The sequence below is a fragment of the Ictalurus punctatus genome, chromosome 22, assembly GCF_001660625.3.
Source record: "Ictalurus punctatus breed USDA103 chromosome 22, Coco_2.0, whole genome shotgun sequence".
In the NCBI taxonomy this organism is placed as follows: Eukaryota; Metazoa; Chordata; class Actinopteri; order Siluriformes; family Ictaluridae; genus Ictalurus; species Ictalurus punctatus.
The window spans coordinates 3,853,726-3,877,500 of NC_030437.2; the positions used below are offsets into that span (position 1 = coordinate 3,853,726).

Sequence of the window (23,775 nt, forward strand, 5' to 3'; positions counted from 1 at the left end):
ATAAAATCCATCATCTATAAACCTCATCACTGAGCAGTCTATCAACAGTTACATTTATTTATTTATTTATGATTATTTTTCTGATTAGAGCATCCGCAGGTCGCGTGAGGGATGCAGTTCAGTGTGAACATGATGAGTCAAGCCTGGTATGAGAGCATGGCATCAGGCCCATCTTCAACGGTCTACATTTCCAGCTGGCATGGTCGTACTGAGTCGCGGCGCAGCCATAACTGTAATAGGTTCTTTCCTGGGGAGAAGAGAAGGGATTCTTGCTAGGTTCTAAATGTAGGGCTAAAACATTTCCTTGAATTAATCAAGTAATTTGGCATAAGACCATAATCCTCTGCTTCAAAAAATGTTGTACAGTGTGTGTACTGCGTACTATATCTAGCACACCACAAACTCATATACCACATACTCACACTGTGCTGGCGTGAGATTAAGTAATTAAACAATAACAGCTTGTCTGTTTTGCCCTGCGATGGACTGGCATCCAGTCCTGGGTGAATTCTCCCAGTCGAACAGTCGACTTCAGGGTGGTAACCTTAAATCTCATTTTTCTTGGGCTGCATCACACCACCCTCTCGTTGATTATTTTCCTAGAACAGTATCTTCCTTACATATCATCATCATCATCATCATCATCATCATCTTCATTACCAATATAAACTAAACTCATGGAAAGATAATTGCTCTTTGGCTCCGATTATTAAACCTGCCATTCTCACTTTTATTTTAGCCTCAGGTTTTATTTTTTAAAGATTAATTATTTAGTATTTTACAGCATCGTTTTACTTGTAGTAAATATTTGAAATGAGAACATAAAGAAATTAGTACATTAGGGGGAAAACTCCTCTAAATTGTGCCACGTGAAGCCAACCAGGAATCTCCTGCGCACATAATCTCCAAGATCTTCAGCGGGAGAAATCAGATTTATTTTTTGCAGGATGAATGGAGTAGTCTGTGTGTTTTATTAAATCCTTGGTTGACATTAGAGGTGGCAGAATTTACATTACCCCACCAAGTGCCAGTGCCACAGGAGGTTGTCGCCATGGCAGCGCCCCCTTCTGCTGCTTTCACGGCTGCTTAATTATTCACAACCCCATGCCTGGGCTATGCGGGAACATCCTCGACTACCACACACACACAAGTACAAAGTCAGCCATATTCACCAGCATAATACAACAAACAGACTTAACAAGCTTCCTAATAGCCCTGATGTTAGCATGTATGCAAAATGTGGGGCCTAAAATGAAGGATGTAGTCATTGGGGGGGATATTACGATCTTCAAGCAACATTTCAGAAGAAAAAAGTTAAACGTTGCTTTAACCCAACATTGATCAGCTAAGACATGCTCAGTATGCAGTGTTCCACTGGAAATACAATGCTAACATAGATCTAAAATGGATTATAGCCTCCAGTTTAGCATTGCATCTAAAACTCATTTGTTTGTGTTTTCTAACAAGGTATAGCACTGTTATCTGTAAAAATGCACAAAGTGAAGTCAAAAAGGACTCTGAAAGTAAGTGGAAATTCAGTCATCAGTATTCAGAACTACAGTATGTATCGCTGTTTCAAAGCTAGCAAGAGATACGCACAACAGGGGGCTGAGTTTGAGTAAGACTTGAGTGCGTTTATCTTGCATGATACAAGAAGTGTTAAGTTCAGTGCTACTGTCTGACAGTTTGATGTAATCACAAGTGTGAAGTATATCACACTCAATCATGTTCTGGGCTGTAAAAATCTTTAAACTGTATGGAATGCCATTTGAGGTGAATATTAAATACATAAATGTGACAACTTTAATCTGCGTCTTAATCTGAGACAAGGAGTGAATTTTTTTTTTCAATTTATTTCGAAATTTATGAATAAACTAAAAATGAGCTGTAAGTATAGCAGATGAATTCTCGGCCAGCGTATTCAACTGGACGCTTGTTTCCTTTCGAGGAGAGTGCATAAACAAACATTTTGTTATTTTAGTAAAAGTGTGCTTAAGGGGTTCAGTTTGTCACTACATGCTGTAATTGCGCACTTGCGATGTCCTTAATTATAACGTGAGGGAACGAGGCTGTGTTGCTCCTCGCTCGCAATGTAGACGCGGTGATGAACAGTGGTGGTGCAGGGAAGATCCGTAATGTCAAAATAAAACGCTATGATCAAAGTAAATAGAATAAAACCATATTAGTGAGGCAGTAGTGAGAGTTTGGGGGACTGTGAGAGTAAACAAAACATGCCAATGCTTTGAAGGATGTGAATTGGAACGGAGTAATGTTATTCAATTGCGAATCTGTTTTCAGAGGATTTAAACCTAACATGGTGAACAAATTATATTATAGAATTCAGGCAGTTTTACTGGGGTTATCTCATACAGAGTGGCAAGTAATAATCTGGAAAGACCTTTGTAATATCACAGTCTAAAACTGGATTTAAAGAGAAGCAAATCCTTAAATGAATCACATGAAAATGAATCACATGAATAGGAATCACATGTAAATGTATCACATGAAAATGAATCACATGTAAATGTATCACATGAAAGTAAATCATGTAAATGTATCACATGAATGAGTCACATGAAAATGAATCACATGAAAATGAATGACATGTAAATGAATCATATGAAAATGAATAAATAAATTAAAAGTGCGGCAGTAGGCAGTGAGTGACCGAAACCGTAACGTGCAGTGAAAGTGAAACTGTATTAATTTAGAATTATCAGTGTTTTTTGTGCATATATAAATAAAATCGGACGATCAGTTGTTTAATGTAAAGTTTTAGTCTGAAGATTATATTTGTAACACTCAGTTTGTGGATTTTATTTTAAAGAAACAAAAAAACGGTATTGAAAGTCTGTTTTTTTTTTTTTTTTCTTTTTTTCATCCGATTAATTGAAGAAGAAAAATAATCTCGAGTTGCAGCCCTAAATAAAAGAATGCAAATGGGCTGGATCAAGTGCTATTTTATAAGCTTCTGTATAATGAAGGTAGACGTTACATTTGCTGTGATTAATGTGAGAATTGCAATTCGGTCTCTTCATGCAGCAGTTTATTGGCAATAGATGCTTTTCTCATGTCAGTCCAATTATTCTTAAAAGTGTCTGTTGTTTATGTTCCGTTATATTACGTTTGACAGCAAGGGGAAAAAAAGGCCATCTGATTCTTCAGTCCGTATTTTCTATCCCTGGTTTTTTGGGGGTGTTAAAGGCAGTGGTCAGGACGCTACTGAAAAACCTTGTCTTGGACGTTTCCACTTCAGTCTGCCATCCTCATACCTGCAAACCAGTCCCTTTGCGGCTTTTATTTTGAATCAAAATATGTCATTTACGTGAATTGTGTAGATCCGATTTTTTTGGGGGGGGGGACTGGAAGCACAATAAGGGCGTGTTCTTTTATTCATTATATTACATGTAGATGCGCTCATGCTGTGTGACGCGCTCCTTTTTTCAAGATGGAAAATCCCAACTTTTCAGAATTCCGCAAGTGCACCGCAGGTCATGTGACAAGAACCGACCAATCAGCTTCACCCTTTCTCTTTGTCCACTCTGAAATAGGCTTTGAATCTCACGGAGCGGTTGGATTAGTTGGCGAAATTCTCCATGTTTTCTACGTGATTGAAGAGTGGGGTGCGCCCAACGACGTTTTTTTTGTCCCTCTTCATAAATAAACCTAGTAGCAGAGCTTCTGCAGGGATTTGCGGTGCTGTAAAACCATCCTGTGCTAAAACTTCCTCGTCACTAAGCAACGGCAGACACCACAGGAGCGCAAGCGTTTTCCACGCGTTTCTAGGCGCTGAATGTGAATGGCCCCTAAACCTCACAAGAATCGGAAATCCGCTAATTTCCCATACACTGGAGTGAGACCACGGCCGTCTCTCGAGCTGTCACGACCTTTTTCCCAACACGTTTTTTCCTTAACGTTACCCCATCAAACTTTTCCCAACCTGTTAGCACGTAAGCTAACGTTCAGTTCAGAATGAATCAGAATACTTTTGCTGAGTTTAAGACTCCCACTGCATCCATATTTCTGATATATTAACTTATTTAGTATTAAATGTATTATTATTATTATTATTATTATTATTATTATTATTATGGTATGCAGTTCCAGATGTAGCCATGGAATAAAGTTTGCCTGTCTATTTACAATAGCATACTACAGGACTACACTATTTAGTAGAGTAGTGTGTGGTTTAGGACACGCCGGGTACAGCATTGCTGATCAAGTTTGCCACGACTTAAAGCCGTTCACCTGACCGCAAAGTTAATTTGGCCATAATCCCTGAAAGACACGGTGTGCCTTTTGCTTTAATATAGGTTCCTGTAGAGCTTTGTGTTAAGCCTTCATTACAGTCAAGAAAAGCATGCTGGGAAATGAAACGCTAGTTCTGTTTTATCAGAACAGCGACTGTGCTTTGTAGAGGAATAAAGAGAAAGAAAAAAAAAAAAGCTTTACAAACGTATTTTGGCAAATTTTCAACAAAAGCCCAGGTTTATCTGTAACCCACAGGAGGCCGGTTGTGTCAGAAGCTACGTTTATATAAATTTAAAGCCTGATTGACACTTTAGTACTTTTTATGAACGTGTATTTGAACACTTTAGCACGTGAGTTCATGCAGCGATCACGAGTGGCCTATTTCCACAACAACACAAAGGCGTAACCTGCACGTCATCTGCACTTATGCCAGGTGCTAGGTAGTGGTATTACCCACAATGCCCCATGTTGGTGAAACGTATTATTGATGGCAATCATGAGGGGTCTGCTGCTTTGTTTATTGCGACAGAAATCCTGAAAGAAAAGCTTAAGAAAGCACTTAGAAGCAGGTAATATTTTGCCAGTACGCACCATGGTGATTGTTAATGGAGCAACTAATCAGTTTTTTACGATTCAAGCCACTTTACAAACTCTCAGAAGATACTGAACACATACAATACTATTAATATTAAAGACTACTTCAGTCTAGTAGTTATGTTAACGGTTGTACAATTGGGAAATGGGCAAGATCTGGAATAAAATACTTTGGGGCACGCAGGTATAGGATGTAATCAACGATGAGGTTGATCTTACTGCCCCAAAGTGTTTTATTTCCCCTTTACATCAGCAACGTGCCATCTGTTACAGTTCTGCATTTATTAAAGAATGACAGCATACTTTTTATATATATATATATATATATATATATACATTTAAGAAATATAATATTTAACGAAGGGCAAGGGTCTTAGAAATTCTCACTAGCTCGCGTGTCAATGTCAAAGAAATAGTACATGAGCTCCCTTTCTAGGTCTCTACAGGTAAAACAGGTGCCGGATCTAGGATTCAGTCCGTACGTGGGGGAATGTAGCTGTCAAAGCAAGGCGGCAACAGCAGGCGAAACGTGAGCAACGAGGCCTGATGGAGCCGCAGCGGACCGCCTGTCAGCATCCATTCAGGAATTAATAAATCAAATGAATAACTCGCTCTGCAGTCTACTCACGCCTAGCAGGTAATGCAGAAGATAATTTGGTCAGAATTGAAGACCTGTTGTGTCGTGCGACCGAGAAAGGGAGAGGTTTGTAAGTGACTGGAGGTGAGAAGACAATTCCTTTGAGAGACACCACTCTGCCCCCCAGTGGTGATCCTGCACTACAGTGGAATTTCCCTCGCAGCGCACACCGTCCGCGTGTGCCGATAATTAAAACGGAACCTACACTTAAACCCTCAGCATATGCATTCGTAACATTTACGGAACATAAGTGATAACAAGAACCGACTCGTTTGATGAATTAAATGTAACAACAAACATCAAAAGTAGGACTTGCTCATTCATAAATACAAAATAAGTGTTAGTTAGTTGTTGTGTGTGGTATAAGAGTAATAAAACACTTCGTGGGGTGATACTTTCCTATAAACAGCGCACCCCTAACTGTTTTATTGCTTACTTATCTATAGACTGAACGATTCCAGGAAATCTAGACCGGTGCAACAGGCACAATAATACACACGGTCCACTTCAAACAAGGTCCGAGGTGTCGAACCATACAAGCTGTGACCGCGTAAGGCTGCAACACGCTGTCCGGCAGTAATCTGTATGAAATATGTTTTACATGAAAGAGTCACAGAGGTTTAAAAATGATTTTTAAAAACTGGTACATATTAATTCAGTGCACTGTCTTTCAGTGGCCTTTAAATTCTGCCCGTTTATGTTTTTATATAAACATCAAGTGGCGAGTAAAAGTGCGATATGCATGAACGTGTTGATCCCAACTTCTACGACAGAAAAGAGGCTGCAACAGGAAGTGACCTCATTACATAAAGCATTTTTTTTTTTAACAGAAAAAGGGCTATTTTATGGAATTTGGGTTGCCAACAGAAAAGTTCATACATTTGTTTTTAACACTTCATGTTATATTGGCTCCAGGTTCCCCGTGACCCTTAAAAGGAGTAAGCGGTAGAAGATGGATGGATGTTATTCTTGCATTCTGTCCGTAAAGTGCACGGAGAGGACATCTTTGCCGGAGCTTATGTAAATACGTGTACTAATAATATTGCATTTAAGCCAGTAGTATTAAAAGTGACTCATTTATAAATCTGAACCAAAAAAGGTTGTTAACTTCAGCTTGTGTCAATACCGTCGAAAGTCCGAGTGGCCTCTCAAAGTTATGAGCAAAATGATAACGATCGAACTTGTTAAACTGGAGCATATTATTTTAAATATCCTCACACATTGGATCAAAAGACAGAGTAAAGAAGGTTGTTTTGGTCAAATCTAACACTTTCACAAAAATGACACGCACGAGAAGGTATAAATGTTTTATCAAAATTGCAGCATAAAAGCAGTACTATAGAAAACAAACCTTTCATCTGAACATGTATAAAATAATACTTGGGGAAAAAGGCAAAAGGCACTCGTATACGGTTCACAAGCCCCTCACACATGCGGCACGCTTCTTTAGACCACTACAAAACCCAACACCTTTTTACAACAACTATCATAGAGCTATCTTTAACAATACAGTGGTTAACAAGCAGGCAGGTTTCCCTAAAGCAATACAAACAATGTGGCATTTAATTTACTAGAAAAGGAACGCTGAAGACATCAGAAAGGTGACGGGTTTTGTTCTTAGGCACTCTAACAGTATGTTCATTTCAGGTCTGGCACGAGCACAGTGAGCATCTGGGTTGTATGAAGCGTCCCGCTCCAGCACAGTGAGATATACTGTATTGTAAATACTCTTAGGTATGCTCCGATAATCAGTTATACACCATCGCTGCTGAATACTCGCGTCTGATTGGTCAGAGTTTCCTGTAAAGAAACAGTTAAGGAGTCTCCAGTGCCAGCACGGAGGTAAGGCTGTAACTAAGGTTTCCCACAAGTTTGCACGTGGCAGTTTCTCAGTAACATGACAACCTGTTTTATTTTTCTCTCTTAACACACACACAGAGACAAACAGAGAGAGACAGAGAGAGAGAGAGGCTTGTGAGGAAATGACTGTTGGTAACTGTTATAACGTATAACTTGTTTCGTAGCCGTTCCACGACGTTCATTTAATTCTCAAATGGCTGTGGTGTACACATGTTCAATACAGATGATAGTTATTGTGGATACTTTAAAATGTGGTGATTGGAGACTGACCGAGTGGGTGGCTTTTTTTTGACTCTTGAAATAAAAGCATATAGATAGCAGTCTTCTGAAATTCCTAAATTCGTCACGAATGTAAAGCCAGCATTTCCCGTTAATACATGTTTCTACTTCTTTCTGTTAAGTTAAAGACACATTTTGAAACGAAAACCTTTGGCAGCGACCAGGATGTGAAGTTTAACGTCAGCACATGCCTACTATGAGACGTTTACGTTCGGTCGGGAAGTGTTTCCGAGCAGCAGTTCTTTTAACGGTTCTGTACTGTCCGACGAGAAATGACAGAATAATAAATAAACGTAGAAAACAAGATGGAGGAGTGAATCCAACAAAACCCGAGCGGTGAAGAAAGCTCAAGTATAGATACAGTGATGTCTTTTAAGATGGGTTTGTGTGCAGAGGAGAGCGTTTAAGGCTATCTTAAAAAACACTAGTGTTTGACAGCAGTTATTATTCAAATCCATTTAAACAAATACCGCGTCACGAAGAAGTCACTCATCTCAACTGAGCATTATATATCTGCCTTATTTGTTGCGCATTTAGTAACAGCCTGCTGCCTAATTAGCATTTAGTAAGACAGCTCTATATAAAAATCAACAACTTGGCTAACCTAGTCACCAGCACCGTCGCAAAAGATCTCCGTTCATACACGTTTCCGTTTCCGAATCCAACACAACCTGCTCCCGATAACCTGGGCCCTGTTCACAAAATTCCCCAGCTCAGTTCAAGACGTTCGAGTTCATGATCCTCCGCTATGGACCGGGATCTTTAATTAAAAGGTTATCATGGGGATGTGAGAGACAGCACCGTCGCCTCCACTGGCATCACTGTAAGCGGAACTTTTTAAACGTCCTCTCCAGGGGTCTACATCACTCATCACTGATCACTGATCATCACCAGGGAGTCAGCATGGGAGTCGCAGTTATAGAAGCTCAATACAGCGACGGTACAGAATGATGATTCAGACCGCGTACTGAATTATTAATATAGCTGTATTGAGAAGGAAAGAACGCAGTAAGTCTGTCTGGAATGATTACGCTTATTGAATCTGGTGTACATCAGATTGGATTTGGATGAAGAGCAGAACTCGGATCTACTGCTGTGTTGGATTAGGGAATTCTTTAAGAAGGAAGATCTGCAGGAACGTTGTTGGTGATTACTGACCGAAATGAAATACAACCTCTAGCTGCACGTCGCAGAGAACGCCGTTAACTTTACTCTTTAATAATACGTTCTCGCGTTTGGAAGCCACGCCGCAGTCGTTTCTCAGAGTGAAATCGAAGCACGCTCGCACTCCGTAATGGGAAGACGAAGCCCACGCCGCCATGACACTCTTTATACGGTACACTGGAAAATAACCACCATCACAACGGCTGCTTACGACGTCTTCCGTGCGTTCTAGTGTTGAAGACGTTTTCTTAAAACGGCTCTGAGGTTAGATTCAACTGAAACCTACCCTGAAACACCGTCCCTGACTCCATCCTCTCTCTTAACGAGTTCAAACTGGTCAAGTGTTGGATTTCTACTTGTCTTGTCTGGTTAAGTGTTTGTGTTTCCCACTTGTTTTGGTTGGCGTCATTTGTTTGGATGCTTAAGTGTGTTTCCTGTTTGTCTACTGTGCAAGCGTTTGCGTTACACGTTCATGCCCATGAAGTGTTTGTTTTTCTACTTCTTTTGGCGATTTAACCGCTTTTCCACCTGTTTCGACCGTTGAAATGTTTCGGCTCCAGAATTTACGCTCCTTCCACAAGCAGTCAAATGGGATTTTTTTTTAAAAAAATTTCCTGCTGTTGCTGTACGGTTTGATTTGGATCTTTCCTGCTGATGGTTTGGTTGAATTTCCTGAAAGTGCAACACTCGGTGCCATTAGAGACAAAATACAAACACAGGACAACACACACACACTCACAAACACACAGTGTACTCTATAAAATACCCCTCCCCCACCAAAAAAAAGGTGTTTTTGTTCGCCATAAATAAATAACAGTTCATAAATTCACATTCAATCTTTTGCCTGTTGTGTTCACATTGTACGGTCTTAACTCCGAGCTTTCCCCAGCAGTTCTAGATCTTTCCGTTGTGGTTTCTCCGCGTCTCGAGTGCACGAATATTCATCGAGGGAGAGCGGGATATATTTTTCTATGACCTCTTGACCCCGATTCACCTGAAGGGAGACCCAGGGTGGAGGCGACGATGCTCCCTGGAAGCCAAAAAACGACAGACTCCCTGATGGAAAAAAAAGAGAAAAGACCGAGATCTGTCAGCAGTCCAAAGAACCGCGTTCCAAATGGCAATCAAGTTGTTTTTTTTGTCTCCAACACACTAGATAATTAGCAGACTCTGTAGCACACCAACACATTCCCTCATGAGAACCTGCATCCCAAGGGGAAGACTAGGAATGTAAAACTGTAGTGAAAATAAACCTGTCGTCCTCGTATGAAGACGTTTGGGCGTGTCCTGAAGAATGAAAAAATACTTTTCTGCGCCGCTGTACACTTTTATTCTGCGCTCTTAATTGAATACTTGGTACTTTATTCTCGTTGAAGGCCATTTTATGATGATTTGTGAAATTTCAACATTTTATATATGGTAAGAGAATTACTGTTCATCATTCACAACAAACCTTTCCCTTGCAGGTCTGCAACTTTGGCCGCTCCCAGGGGGACGAGACACTGCGCAACACCAGCAAACTCATCAGGTTGTCCTCTTGAGGCCAGCAGGACAATCGACCTGGGGAGATTTGATTTTTTTATTTATTTATTTTTAAAACATTTCCATCACAAAGTAAATAACTCTTGATAGTACTGTTGGTTTGTTACAGCCTATTTTATAGTCAGAGTGAATATAGTTTTTTTATTTAAAATTGCTAAAACTGTGGCTCAGGAGGCCTCCACAGATTCACAAAAATGGGCAGAGATGCAAACTGGGTTGCAGGAAGTTGATTTGGGTCAGAGGAAGACGGTACATGTTATTCTCAGCTGAATTGGTTAAGATCGTCCTCAGTGGCTCCAACAGAAGTTTTGCCAACACAAGTAGTCCAAGCGGTTTGAAACCTCTTTTAAAAAAAAAAAAAAAAAAAAAAAAAAAACTAAAACTTCATCCAGCCGCAACACATCGCTCGCTCGCTGTCGAGAGGTTTAGACTAAAAATAAAGCCACTCAAATGGAGAATAGTCACCGAGAGTGTAGCGTAAAGTACGGTTAGAAGTACCAGATGGGCGGGTTTACTCCAACTCCAGAGAATATTGTGTGTGAAAATCCCAAGAGATCAGCGGTTTCTGAAATACTAACCAGTTCATCTGGCAGCAACGACGACACGATGGTTAAAGTCGCACTTGTTTTTCCCCTCGATTCTGATGTTTGAACGTTAACTGCAGGTCTCGACCTGTATCTGAAGGATTGTCTGCATTGTACTGCTGCCACGTGTTAGGCTGACTGGAGATCTGCACGAATGAGTAGGTGTTCCTATTAAATAGGATAGGACAGGACAGTATCTCGAGCTCAGGACTGGACCAGGAGCCCGAAAGGTGCATTTTAGAGCGATGCTAACTCTTGGGATTCTGTCAACCAGCTTCATGATGATTTTCCAACAGGCTTGAAGGAGCTCCCACAATACACTGAGCAGACCGGCTTTTTTCTTCACTCTCTGGTCCAGTTTAATGTTTGACTGCTGGTGTACACACAGTATTTACATACAGTACAGCATCGGAAACAGCACTGCACAGTGTCCCAATCAGTCTAGTGTAATTCGTTCTGTATGTAGCTTTATGGAAATAGCGGAAAGATGGAATTGTGTCCCAGTAAAACTCACACGGTGTCGGTGTACTGATCAGTTTTAGATTATGGCCGTGCTGGAATACATCTCACCGTGCTGGAATTTCAGCTCTGAAGTACTGCTCCATTTTGGAGTCCCGCTTTAGAAAAAACACGTTCTTGAGGACTTTGCCGGTGCAGGCGTCCACGGTGACGGCGAGGAAGCCGGTTTTACTGAGGTTGAACTGTTTGGAGTTTACCTAAACAAAATGAATAAACCCATATTAGTTCTTCAGCCAGATCGTTTAGTTTTGTTTGTACATGTTACAGGTTAAACTGCCGCTACTCACAGTGATGAAGGCTCGCGTGTCGTTCTTCTGCTCATCGGCGACACTGAGGGATTTGATCTGTGTTTGGAGGTAGCTGTTCCACGGGTCACTGGAGAAGACCAGCTGCACAAAGACAAACACGAGAGTTGTTACAGGTTATAAAAGCCTTTAGAAACAGGGGACGGTCTGTTCAGGCCTAGTGCATGGGATTGCTTTTACTTCATTTGCGTCTTTTTTAAAAAATAAACAAATAAATAAATACACTTAAGATATAAATAAGGACTGACACATTAGCATGCGGTTAAATCAATCAACAACAGGGTGGTGTGATGCAGCAGGACATAAAGCCACATGGAAGTTGATTATTTTCATATAACTGCATGCCCTAAAGTATTCTATTCCTCTTACATGACAGTGATTTGGTAGTGGAGTAATGCAGCAAGTGAAGCGTATTGTGAATGAACACCTTTGAGGCTCCACATTTGTTGCAGGGCTGTGTGACTGGCGCAGGCATGGGCACTGATGCACTGGGATCCTTGGTGTACTTGGGGTAAGCAGCAGCGGTGCAGTTACATGTTGTCTGTTTGGTGCTCATGGTGGCAATGATCTTCACCCGCTCGCAGCCTCGGGTAGAGCAGTAACTGTGGCCGTTACGGGGATGCCGTGCCCGAGTGTACAACCACAGCAAACTGAAGAGGAGCGAAAAATCATCTCATCTGTCATGGGTTATTACAGTGTATACGGTATGTATAGTGCTATACTGTGATACACAAACCTGAAAGAGGTACACCAGTAACGTTACAGTGGCCTACGCTTTGAAAAGGTAGAAAGAATGGTGTTTCAACTAAAGGGCAAAGAGCACTCCTCTCCACAACCCTTTTTTTTTTTTTTTTTTTTTTTTTTTTTTTTTTTTAAATGAGAAGATAAGCATGTTGTGATGTTTAGAAAAACCCTAGTAGTGACTTGGATAGTCATCATACCAGTCGTTTTAATACTAGATTATATTGAACATTATTAAATTCAGCAAAAAAAAAAAACTCTCGTTAGGTTATTTATAAAAGGTTAGACGTCACCCGCAGTCTCCTCCAGAGCTCAGCGAATATCACCTTTTAATCAGATAATCCTGTTTAATTAGACAGACAGGATGGATTCTCCTAATTGGATTACTTATGTAATTGAAATTTGAGACACTTCCACAGTTGCCTCAGCACTAGCTCAGAGTTTAATCACAGGGCATGTGGAAAATTGTTTTTTTTTTTATTTTTTGCAAAACGTTGATGTCTAAAAGTCTTCAATGCTACAAAAAAAAATGTATTGAGAACAGGTCTTCCGTAACAATCTGGACTTTTCAAACACGTTGACTCTTCATAGCCGTGCCTGTGACCCTTTACCCCTACGTTATGGCCTATATTTCACATCGAGGCCTGTCTGAGACCCTTACCCAGCGTCCCGGTCGAAAAAGTACTTCCTGTCCTGTCTGTGCTTTTCCAGTTCGGCCAGGGAGGAGACGGGGCCGTAGTCCTCCAATCCATCGAACACGTTGTTCTGGCGGTCATAAATATCCGACATCACCTGGAAGACCGTGTCTGGAGGGTAGCAGAGGCCAAAGAGCGCCCAGTCGCCTCTACAACACCACCACAACAGATTTTTAGTGTTTAGGGCCATCATAAATAAATAATCACTTCTTAATTTGATTTTCAAGGCTGAATTAGACCATCAATAATAATAATAATAATAATAATAATAATAATAATAATACACTTAATTATATATATATTGTTGAAAACACTACACATGATTGGTCTGGCCTTCACAAATGCAACCTGGATCCTGTTCTTTTTTTCTTAATATCCTCATTAATTAGATATAGAACACAATGTTGTATTGGTACCCACACAACATTTAACTAGATTTAAAAATAAATTATTAATAATAATAATAAAAAACATTGCTTTGCCAAGAAAACCAACAGAGTTGCTTTAGGCAAAAAAGTTACGAGTTATTTATTGTCAGTTAGCTGTAAATGTTTGTTTTTTTTCTCCTCAATCAAATCTAAAACGTTCACTTTAGGATGTGCGCTATCTGCATAACTAGCATCTAATGATGAGGAGATGAGTGGGAGAGCAGAATTCCCTCTCCAGATCTAGTCATTTATCGCTTGTATTGAAAAAGACACACTGCTCTGCACGGGTTCGAACACACCTGACCCAAATCATGCAGGTCCTGAACCTCGAAACTGTGCAGGGCAACGGATTACAGAAACCCAGCGTTAGACCACGTTGTGCTGTGAGACGGAGTAAATAAATGGTGCCTCGTAGATTGCGTGACATCACTGAGACTGCTTCGTGTGAAAATCTAGTCACTGAATCCATCTGCAAATTCAGGACAAAAAGGTGGGGATTTCTGAGGATCCGAGTCAGTCAGTGTGTTTCAGTGCTTACGGGTCGAAGTTGGCGAGTAAGAGGACGATTTCTTTCGGTGCACGGCCGTTCCAGTGCAGCGTGTAGCTCTTGCTCAGCATCAGAACGGGCTGGTACTGCTGCGACAGTGCAGTCTGGCTGTTAATGCCCCTCAACACCAAGGGCTTATCAGGATACTCGTCCCTGATGATTGACAGGCTCAGGTTGGGCACGCCTTGCGTCTTTATGTACACCTAGAAAACAAAAATGCCGTGAAATAAGGAGTATTATTTATATTATTTCTGGAAATTTTCTGGAACTTTTCATTTGATCCTCATTTCAAGTTCTTAAGTCGCACTGCACAAAGTGGGCGATAAGGAACAACCGATTCATGTCGTCACATATTGTCCGTCCCTAATACTAGCGCTAAATATTTGGTTACTACAATCTTGAAAGCTGGCAGGATATTAAAACGCACGGGTTTTGTATAACGAATTCTTAGAGCGCAAGTCCAAACAGTGTTTTTGTTTATTTCTTGCATTATTAGACTCCGTGAACGATATTGTATTTGGAACAGTACATAACGTCTGTGACCAAGAGATCTTGTTTTTCTACTCACCTGAGCGTAGCGACCGCTGCACACACACCCGTTCCACTGCGGCACCTTCACACAGTCACGGTGTTGGAGCAGGAAGTTGTCCGCTCTCACCACGTACACGTCGGGGTAGCCGCTCACCGAGCCATCCAGGTCGTGAAAGATCGAGTTTTTGTCCCCGTCCAAATCGTTGTCCTCAAACCACTGACCAGGACGGCCAAAAAACGCCCTAAGGGTCACCTGGATACACGGGGGGTGTTGAAATGGCTCATAAACTCCATAAAGGTTTCTCTGGGTCCTTTAATTGTGTGCGTGACAAATGTGGATTGTCGCACACGTGTAAGGCATAGCTGCATATTAAAAACAAACCAAGTGTATTTTCTGAGCCTTGCTGTCTAACAGATCGCCTGCACTGGGAAAACACACACATCATTTCTGCCGATTTGTAATACACACATTAAACACGGGTTACAGGAAGGTTATGGGAAAGAACACCACCACTAGAAAATGACAGGCGATGCCCTTAGACTGTTGACTTCCGGATTTCATTTCATAACAGTGTTTATTAATCTTTCAGTACTCCTCTGACAGAGGAAACGCCGCACTATAGTCATATTTCTTAGATGATAAAATGCAGACTCGGTGCTTTACCAATGGGATTGGTCAATTTTAGTTCTTGATCTAATTATAACCCAAGTTTTTAACTCTTGGACCAAAATAAATTTAAATAGTTAGTTTTTTATTTTTATTTTTTTACTTTCACACAATTACTGTTTACAAACGTAAAAGTGGTGCCCGATTGAAATGGGGATGATGTGCTAATACTGTGAAACATATAGCTCGCACTGTTGGACACTGAAGGGCCAAAGCCTCCAGATGGCGCTGTGGATTCATATTTGTTGTGAAAGGTTGAAAACACGCCAGACGTTTTGGTGCAATTTAACGACGCACAGAGATTTGCCGCTTTCATTTAATTCATACAAAATGTTTGTTTTTTTTTTTTTTTTTTTTTTTTTTTTTTAGATGTTCCCTTATACAAACCAGGTTGTTAGTGTATAGTGCGTCGTGAACAGTATGACATTTGAGACACAACAGGGTTTTTACACGTTATCTCTGCGAGTGTGTGGGTGTGTAAGAGACTTACGCTGGGCAGGAAGGACAGCGAGGACAGGTTGTTCCTCGGCGTGAGCTGCCAGGCGTTTTTGAGGCTGAAGCCCACAGCAGTGGTGAAACGGTCCGGAGTCGGCGTGTACGACCTGAACGTGCTCCTCATCAGCCGCACCGGTCCGTCGTAGATCTGAAACCCGCGAATGGGGAACGTCCTGTACAAGAGAAACACACCCACCCGTGTGAGGTCATAAAACTCCGCCTTCTAGCTCTGAAATTCTGAAATGAGAGAGGTTGTAGGTTAAACGAACGAGAGAGCTGTCGTCTGATTGGTCAGGACGAGTTGATTTCATTTTCTATAACAGCAGCTCTGACAACAGGGCCAGCTGCACGGTTTATATTAATGCACTCATTCTATTAAGTGGTTGTTTCTATAGTAACATCATTCGTGATAATGATGGGGACTAAATCTAATTTAATGTAAGACTAATAAATCGATTAGGGGATGATTATTCTTTAACAGTAAAATAAAAACAATCCTTTATGTGGTGAAGGAGATGTCTGTTTAACATTTATGGAAGGAGTCTCCAGTGTCGAGGTTTTGTAACACTTAACGGTACAGCTGCAACTTTGTTTTTATCCACAGGAAACTCTTCAGGGACAGAAGAGGAAATCTGTCAATCCACCAACGCGTTCCAAACAGGCAGGAAGTGTCACGTGACGGCTACAACGTGAAAAGCTTGACGCACCAAGAGATTTTTCAAGATTTCGCAGCTATTTCTCTTATTTTGTACAAAAATTTGGATCTGGGCATTAATTGCGAACACCGACGCCCTTACTGCAGCGGAACAGAGGTTCATCTCTTTTTCTCTCATTTAATACAGATGTTGAGAGCTACGCGTCTCACTTGTTTCGGGGCAGTGTCCTCGGATTGCCATCCACCCCTCCAACACCCCAGTATTTATTCTGTCCTCCGTTGGTGCCGCGGTTCCCGCTCTCGCCCACAAATATGGACTCGGACACCTCCTGACTGGAGCCCACGTCCTTAGGGTAACTGCCATCACTGACACACACACACACACACACACACACACACACGGGAAATAAAGAAAGAAAGAAAGAAAGAAAGAAAGAAATATTTCTTAAATGATGTCACCTGCCGCCCCCCTCGTCCACCCGCAGTGACACACGCACGCGCACACACACACAGAGAAAGTACCTTGCAAATGACAGTCCGACACCATTGTCTGCAAATCTGTGGCCAAAAAAATTAAAAAGTTTATTTATACACACACACACACATCACATTGCTCTTTTTTTTTTTTTCATGATGATGATGTCACCAACCCAGAGTTCCTTATGATGATGTCACCGCCACGGATCCAGGCACCGAGGTCGTTGTTCTTAAAAGAGATCAGCGTGTCGATGAGAGCAGCCACGCGTAACCTGGTCGGGTCAGAGTTCTCATGGGGACGAAACCTGAGCCCCACACACACACACACACACACACACACACACACACACGATACAAATTAGTCAGGCCGTAAGCCGAGTTCATGCATACCTGTGATTCACACACACAGAGAGAAGTCAGTGTAACAGGAGGCCTTGAGGATTTTCTGTTTACTTACACACACTTCATAATGAGTGAGTGCAAAGGAAAGTCCATCTACACTGAGGTGTCTTTACAGTCAACACTGCCCACGTCTCTCAGGTGTATACATAAACACGTGCATATTAAAATCGATCAAATACCCCATGGAATTAAGAGTATGATTTTACACTATATGATCTATAAATATAGATCATAATAAACACTCAATGAGATGCAACTGCACGTAGTCTAGTCTAGGGATGTCTAGACTAGGGATGTCACGAGAACCGATACTTCGGTACCAACATTCTTAAAACGTGACGGTACTTGTTATTCTGGAGTAGAGTTGGTACCGTTTTTAATGGAGGTACCGAGGTTGCGATTCTTCCGGAACTGAAGGGGGCAGCAAATACGTGCAAGTGTTTTAGTCAGCCCACAAGTGGTGAAGAACAACAACAACAACTACGAGCACACGGGAAAAACTACAGAAGTTTAGCTCCGCCGCGACTCGTTGAGAGGAAAGGTGGTATGGAATATGTAAGTACTTCGCATTCGAGGCGGATGACAACAAACATATAATTGATGTTATCGTTCATTTCAAACAAAGCGAGGAAACACCTGGAGTTCGGCGACGCTCCTGAAAGACGGTCCTATATTATGTTTGTTTGAGGCAGCTGCATTGTTGCTGTGAAACCAGCTAACGTTACGCTCCATGTGATGTTAGCGATAGCCAGTTATTTGTTAACGACGCTAACACATTGCAATGTTATAAACGGCCTCCTAATGGGCCACCATGCATCTCCATTCAGCCCGGGTCCTGTCAGATACATGTAGTAATCTCTCTCTCTCTCTTTTTGCCAGTATCAGCCAGAGGAGGATGTCCTCCAGGAGAGTTTGTAATTAAATTTTTTTTTTCCATTTTATTTTCATACCACACCGTGGTGTCGACTTTGGAATCGAGTATCGTGTACTTTTGGTGGTATCGGTACCGACTACTAGAATCTACTACGTGACATCCGTAGTGCAGACTGTAGTCATCATTCAGAAACTTTCTCTAGATTATTTTGTGTGCTCTTGGTGATGCTCTTAAAAATCAACTCAGTTTTATCAGTTACTTCTTATAGCATCACTTCTCACTCAGATTCTGTGAAATTTACTTTCCTTCCTCTCGGTTTCCTTCCTGTTTTCCGTCTAACCATAGTATGCTGGATGTTTTTCTTCGTACTGGCTCGGTATTAAAACACCAAAGACACATTTCTGTCTGATCTGATTACTAACTGTTGGGATTAGGACTGCGTCCGCTTCACTGCGGCACGCAGCTATCCACCGCCTTGATCAAAGTGACATGGACGGCGTGATGAAATCGCACTTCACTAGCAAGTTTTTGGACAATCTTTAGATAGACTTGACCGTTTTTACTCCTGTGTTTGTTAAACTGGCTTATTATACAACCGAAAGAGTGAAAAGTCATACATATTTATGGTCTTAAAGTAGAGGTGTATGATTTTTTTTCAAGTTTGTCCACAGCCTGACATGTACCGTGCGCTGATCAGCCATAACTCTAAAATCACTGACAGGTGAAGTGAATAACGTGGATTATCTTGTTACAGTGGCGTGTGTCAAGGGGTGAGATGTTACACGGCACGTGAACAGACAGTTCTCGAAGTTGTCAGCTCTTGTTGATGTGCTGGAAGCAGGAAAAATGGGCGAGCGTATGTATCCGAGTGAGTCCGACAAGGGCCAAATTGTGATGGCTAGACGACTGGGTCAGCTCCGAAACAGCCGGTCTTGTAGGGTGTTCCCGGTATGCAGTGGTTACAACCTATCACAAGTGGTCCAACGAAGGACACAGTGCATCACAGCTTGCTGCGTAGCTGAAGACCGGTCAGAGTGCCCATGCTGACCCCCTGCCCACCACTGAAAGCTCCTACAGTGCTCACGTGACCATCATTCTCTAACGACATTGAGCTCTTTCAGCAGGATAATGCGCCCTGACACACTCTAAAAATTGTTCAGGAACGGTTTGAGGAACATGACAAAGGGTTCAGGGTGTTGACTCGGCCTCCAAATTCCCCAGACCTCAATCCGATCGAGCGTCTGTGGGACGTCCTGGACAAACAAGTCCGATCCACGGAGGCCCCACCTCGCAGCTTACAGGACTTTAAGGATCTGCTGCTAACGTCTTGGTGCCAGAAACCACAGCACGCCTTCAGAGGTCTTGTGGAGTCCAGGTCTCGACGGGTCAGAGCTGTTCTGGTAGCACAAGGGGAGGGAACCTACACAATTATTAGGCAGGTGGTTTTAATGTTATGGCTGATTGGGGTATAGAGTATACAGTATAGTACAATGTATCATATATATATATATATAAAAAAAATTTTACTCTTCACAAGTGTCAACCATTACGTGATGTTCATCTTTACTTTCCATTGGCTGGTTTCTCAACCGGCCAATCAGAGTGTGAAGAGCTTCTAGCTGTTGAGACTTTGCTGTATTTACCCAGTCCTACGAGTTAGGATATACAGACGTTGATCATTTTGTGTATCGGTGTGAAGCGTGATCGGGGTCAGACCTGGCGTTGTTGTCGAGGCAGAGATACTCGCGAGGATCTGCAGCGCTGGCGTTGCTCGTCTTCACTCCTTTGTCGATAAAAAGCCCCGCCTGGAGGACAAACAGCAACCACGTCGCTTATTTTAATATGTGTTTACACGATTAGAAAACTTGACGCACTGTATGATAAAGTTATGAACGCGATCGGCGTGGCAGCAGAGGTAGCAGTGTAACATGATCACAACAGAAGCAGATTAGGCAGCCAGAGGATTTCAGCGCCGTTGCTTTCCCTGCGCGGAGAAACTGAGGTGTAGTGTTAATTGGCACAGAGAGTCCAGAGGGGAGTTGCAGCTGAACACAAAAGGGATGAGAAACACTGAACTAAGGAACTTGATCAAGTTTTTTTTTTTTTTTTTAAAAGAAGAAGAAAAAAAAAAGCGCATTTTAATCTGTATTTTGGAAAAGTCAGCGGTGAGGTAACTGATCTGATCATACACCATGACTAACCGTGACACACCTAGTTGAGAGTTTGGGACTGTTTTAAACTTGTTCACATCTGCAGAAGCATTGCAAAACAGGACACGGCACAAGACATACATCAGGGTCACATGGGGAACAGAAGAAAACGATCAATGGTTTAAAAAAAAAAAAAAAAAAAAAAAACGTCCGAGTGATTTAACGTTCGCAGCTTTCTTTCAGATGTTCACATTACAGGATTTAAATCATAAATATGATTACACTACATTTTGTTTTCAGTAATACGCATAAACTGAAGTGTCTGCCAAATCCACTCGGAGCTCCTCCTCAGTTTATTACCTGTGGACAAAGACGGCTTAGTTACAGCGTTTCCGTTTCCTGAGGTGTTAATGCACACTGGAAACAGAGGACTGTTATAAAGTGTGTGTGAGTGTGTGTGTGTGTGTGTGTGTGCGCACTTGGAGGAACTGCCATCCGGTTCCATTATAAAACAGTGGCGCGTTTCCAGCAAACAAAAGAGATGGCTAGTTTGTGCACCACCACAAATACAATCTCCGATCGATTCGACGGTGGAGGTCGTGACGTTCATCATGGAGTGTCGCAGTAAAGACGGACTGAAATCCGAGCTGCTTTAGTTGGTTCTCGAGCACCGTTTTTTTTTGGTTTGTTTTTTTTTTACCTTGAAGTTGGAATGAACTCTGTTGTTGTAGAAAATCCCCAGCGGAGTGAGTTCAGCTTTGGTCTCAGTTACGAGCCCATGAGAGTCTCCTGTCGAGGAATTGTGAAAGATGTACCAAATTCCTGCGTCCTAGGCAGAGAAAGAACAACAAGTCATACTCTCGCTTGAAGATTTTTTAACTTAGTTAAAAAAAAAAAAAAGAAAAGCCTCCGAATCAGCTTTTACACTAAATATTTTGAGGAGGAGATCACCAAGTACGACAGCCAAACACAGGGAGTAGGAGAAACTGGGACACACACACACACACACACTTCCTACCTCATCGTTTATTATAATCATAATCGTATGGCTCTTTACGCATGTCAACGTTTCCACCAACGTTTTCTCCCTTTCCTTCTCTGTCCCTCTCTTCATCTCTCTCCTGTCCTGAGCGTTCCTACACGGTAATAACTGTGGGATAAACTGATGCCACATGCCTGTGTTTACATAACCTTCTGCTCATAAAGCACCGAGCAACTGGAATTGGAATGCAAAACGAATTTTACTGCCAAATAAAATTTTAATAAACAAGTGGAATGTAGGCAGCAACCTCATAATCTCATATAATACCAGGCAATATTACACCCACAGGACTTTAAATCCTACTGCAACCCGATGAGATTAGCTTTATTAATATAAATATACTGCAGCATAACACATTTTAACTCAGGATAGTATGTTATTATAGTGAGTGAGGCGTGGCCTCTGGACCTCAGTAAAGGAGATGGGTCAGTTTCAGTAAAAGAGGCGTGGCCTGTCAGCTTCAGTAAAGGAGGCGTGACCTGTGTGGCCTGTCAGCTTCAGTAAAGGAGGCGTGACCTGTGTGGCCTGTCAGCTTCAGTAAAGGAGGCGTGACCTGTGTGGCCTGTCAACTTCAGTAAAGGAGGCGTCGCCTGTCAGCTTCAGTAAAGGAGGCGTGACCTGTGTGGCCTGTCAGCTCCAGTAAAGGAGGCGTGACCTGTGTGGCCTGTCAGCTTCAGTAAAGGAGGCGTGACCTGTGTGCCTGTCAGCTTCAGTAAAGGAGGCGTGACCTGTGTGGCCTGTCAGCTTCAGTAAAGGAGGCGTGACCTGTGTGGCCTGTCAGCTTCAGTAAAGGAGGCGTGACCTGTGTGGCCTGTCAGCTTCAGTAAAGGAGGCGTGACCTGTGTGGCCTGTCAGCTTCAGTAAAGGAGGCGTGACCTGTGTGGCCTGTCAGCTTCAGTAAAGGAGGCGTGACCTGTGTGCCCATCAACTTCAGTAAAGGAGGCGTGACCTGTGTGCCTGTCAGCTTCAGTAAAGGAGGTGTGACCTGTGTGCCTGTCAGCTTCAGTAAAGGAGGCGTGACCTGTGTGCCTGTCAGCTTCAGTAAAGGAGGCGTCGCCTGTCAGCTTCAGTAAAGGAGGCGTGACCTGTGTGGCCTGTCAGCTTCAGTAAAGGAGGCGTGACCTGTGTGGCCTGTCAGCTTCAGTAAAGGAGGCGTGACCTGTGTGGCCTGTCAGCTTCAGTAAAGGAGGCGTGACCTGTGTGGCCTGTCAGCTTCAGTAAAGGAGGCGTGACCTGTGTGGCCTGTCAGCTTCAGTAAAGGAGGCGTGGCCTCAATGTTATCGCTTATTCTTTTGGTTATAACTCAAGTTTGCAGAACACTGAATCAGAATGGAAAGTCAGTCTTCATCACAATCCGACTTCCTGTCTGTTCATTTTAAATAATAAACTTACAGTTCATTCTCTTCAGCGATCATTAATAGACGGGTTTAATTCACCTGTGAGCCGGCGGCTGCGTTGTTGATCAGATTGTTGTTTGGGTTGGCGATCCAAAACGTCGACACGGCCCTAGAATGCAAACACACACACACACACACACACACAGCATTAACACAAAGTCACATGTAGACAGCGCGCATCCTTCACTGTTTCAATACACTGTGTTTATGAATGAATCATATGAGTATGGACTGTTCAATTCACAACGGAGATCGTATCAATTCAATTCCACACGGGCCCAAATTCTTCTGCCGCGATCCCCCCCAAGAGTGTATCACCTATGTGTGCTTTCACATTTCAGGATGTCTTGATGAATTCAGTACAAGTACGTGTACTGTAGTATATATTTTAAGATCTCAGTAAATCTCCAATCAGATGAGCCTCATCACACACACACACACACACACACACACACACACATCACCCAGCTGTGTGTTTTAATGCATATTATAGCACGCTCCAGGATGAATATTTTACCTTAAAAGCCCAGATGGGGGTGGGATTATTCTACATAATGTTTCTACTGCCTGTAAAACCAAACCAACGGCCTTCAGCGCGTGTTTTGAAACTAATATCATTAGTATTATTGTTATTTTTCTGTACACTGTTGCTGAATCCTTTGCTATCTGTTCTTATATTAATTCCTTTGTTATGCCTGGAAAATGTCGGTCTGTACGTCCACGTGTTTATGAGCAGCATGAGTTTGTCCAATTAAACAAGGCTTATAATAGTGCTCTTTTCCACTAGATTTCCAGTGTTCTGTTAGCACCATGGTAATGGTAGTGTTAATGTATCACACAGGACTGAATATCAATGCAATCACTGTGGAATACTCGCATACATGGGCATATTACAATAAAGCTAAGAAGAGACAGATACTGTGAGGGAGGGTGAGAAGG

At 42.1% G+C, this 23,775-nt stretch overlaps 1 protein-coding gene across 2 annotated transcripts in view; it reads right to left on the reverse strand.

The window, feature by feature from the left end:
- Positions 1-6,775: 6,775 nt before the first annotated feature.
- cemip2 (cell migration inducing hyaluronidase 2) overlaps positions 6,776-23,775 on the reverse strand; it is a 33,700-nt gene continuing 16,700 nt past the window's right edge. For both annotated transcript variants that reach the window (XM_017451798.3, XM_017451797.3), the window contains exons 10-24: positions 22,876-22,945; positions 21,098-21,226; positions 19,964-20,052; positions 17,145-17,276; positions 17,017-17,052; positions 16,705-16,860; positions 15,835-16,012; positions 14,715-14,930; positions 14,138-14,349; positions 13,138-13,320; positions 12,163-12,385; positions 11,718-11,819; positions 11,482-11,627; positions 10,239-10,345; positions 6,776-9,841 (exon numbers count right to left, since the gene is read on the reverse strand). In XM_017451798.3, the coding sequence (XP_017307287.1) occupies positions 9,654-9,841; positions 10,239-10,345; positions 11,482-11,627; positions 11,718-11,819; positions 12,163-12,385; positions 13,138-13,320; positions 14,138-14,349; positions 14,715-14,930; positions 15,835-16,012; positions 16,705-16,860; positions 17,017-17,052; positions 17,145-17,276; positions 19,964-20,052; positions 21,098-21,226; positions 22,876-22,945 (2,167 nt within the window). In that variant the 3' untranslated portion in view covers positions 6,776-9,653. The remainder of the gene's footprint in view (positions 9,842-10,238; positions 10,346-11,481; positions 11,628-11,717; positions 11,820-12,162; positions 12,386-13,137; positions 13,321-14,137; positions 14,350-14,714; positions 14,931-15,834; positions 16,013-16,704; positions 16,861-17,016; positions 17,053-17,144; positions 17,277-19,963; positions 20,053-21,097; positions 21,227-22,875; positions 22,946-23,775) is intronic.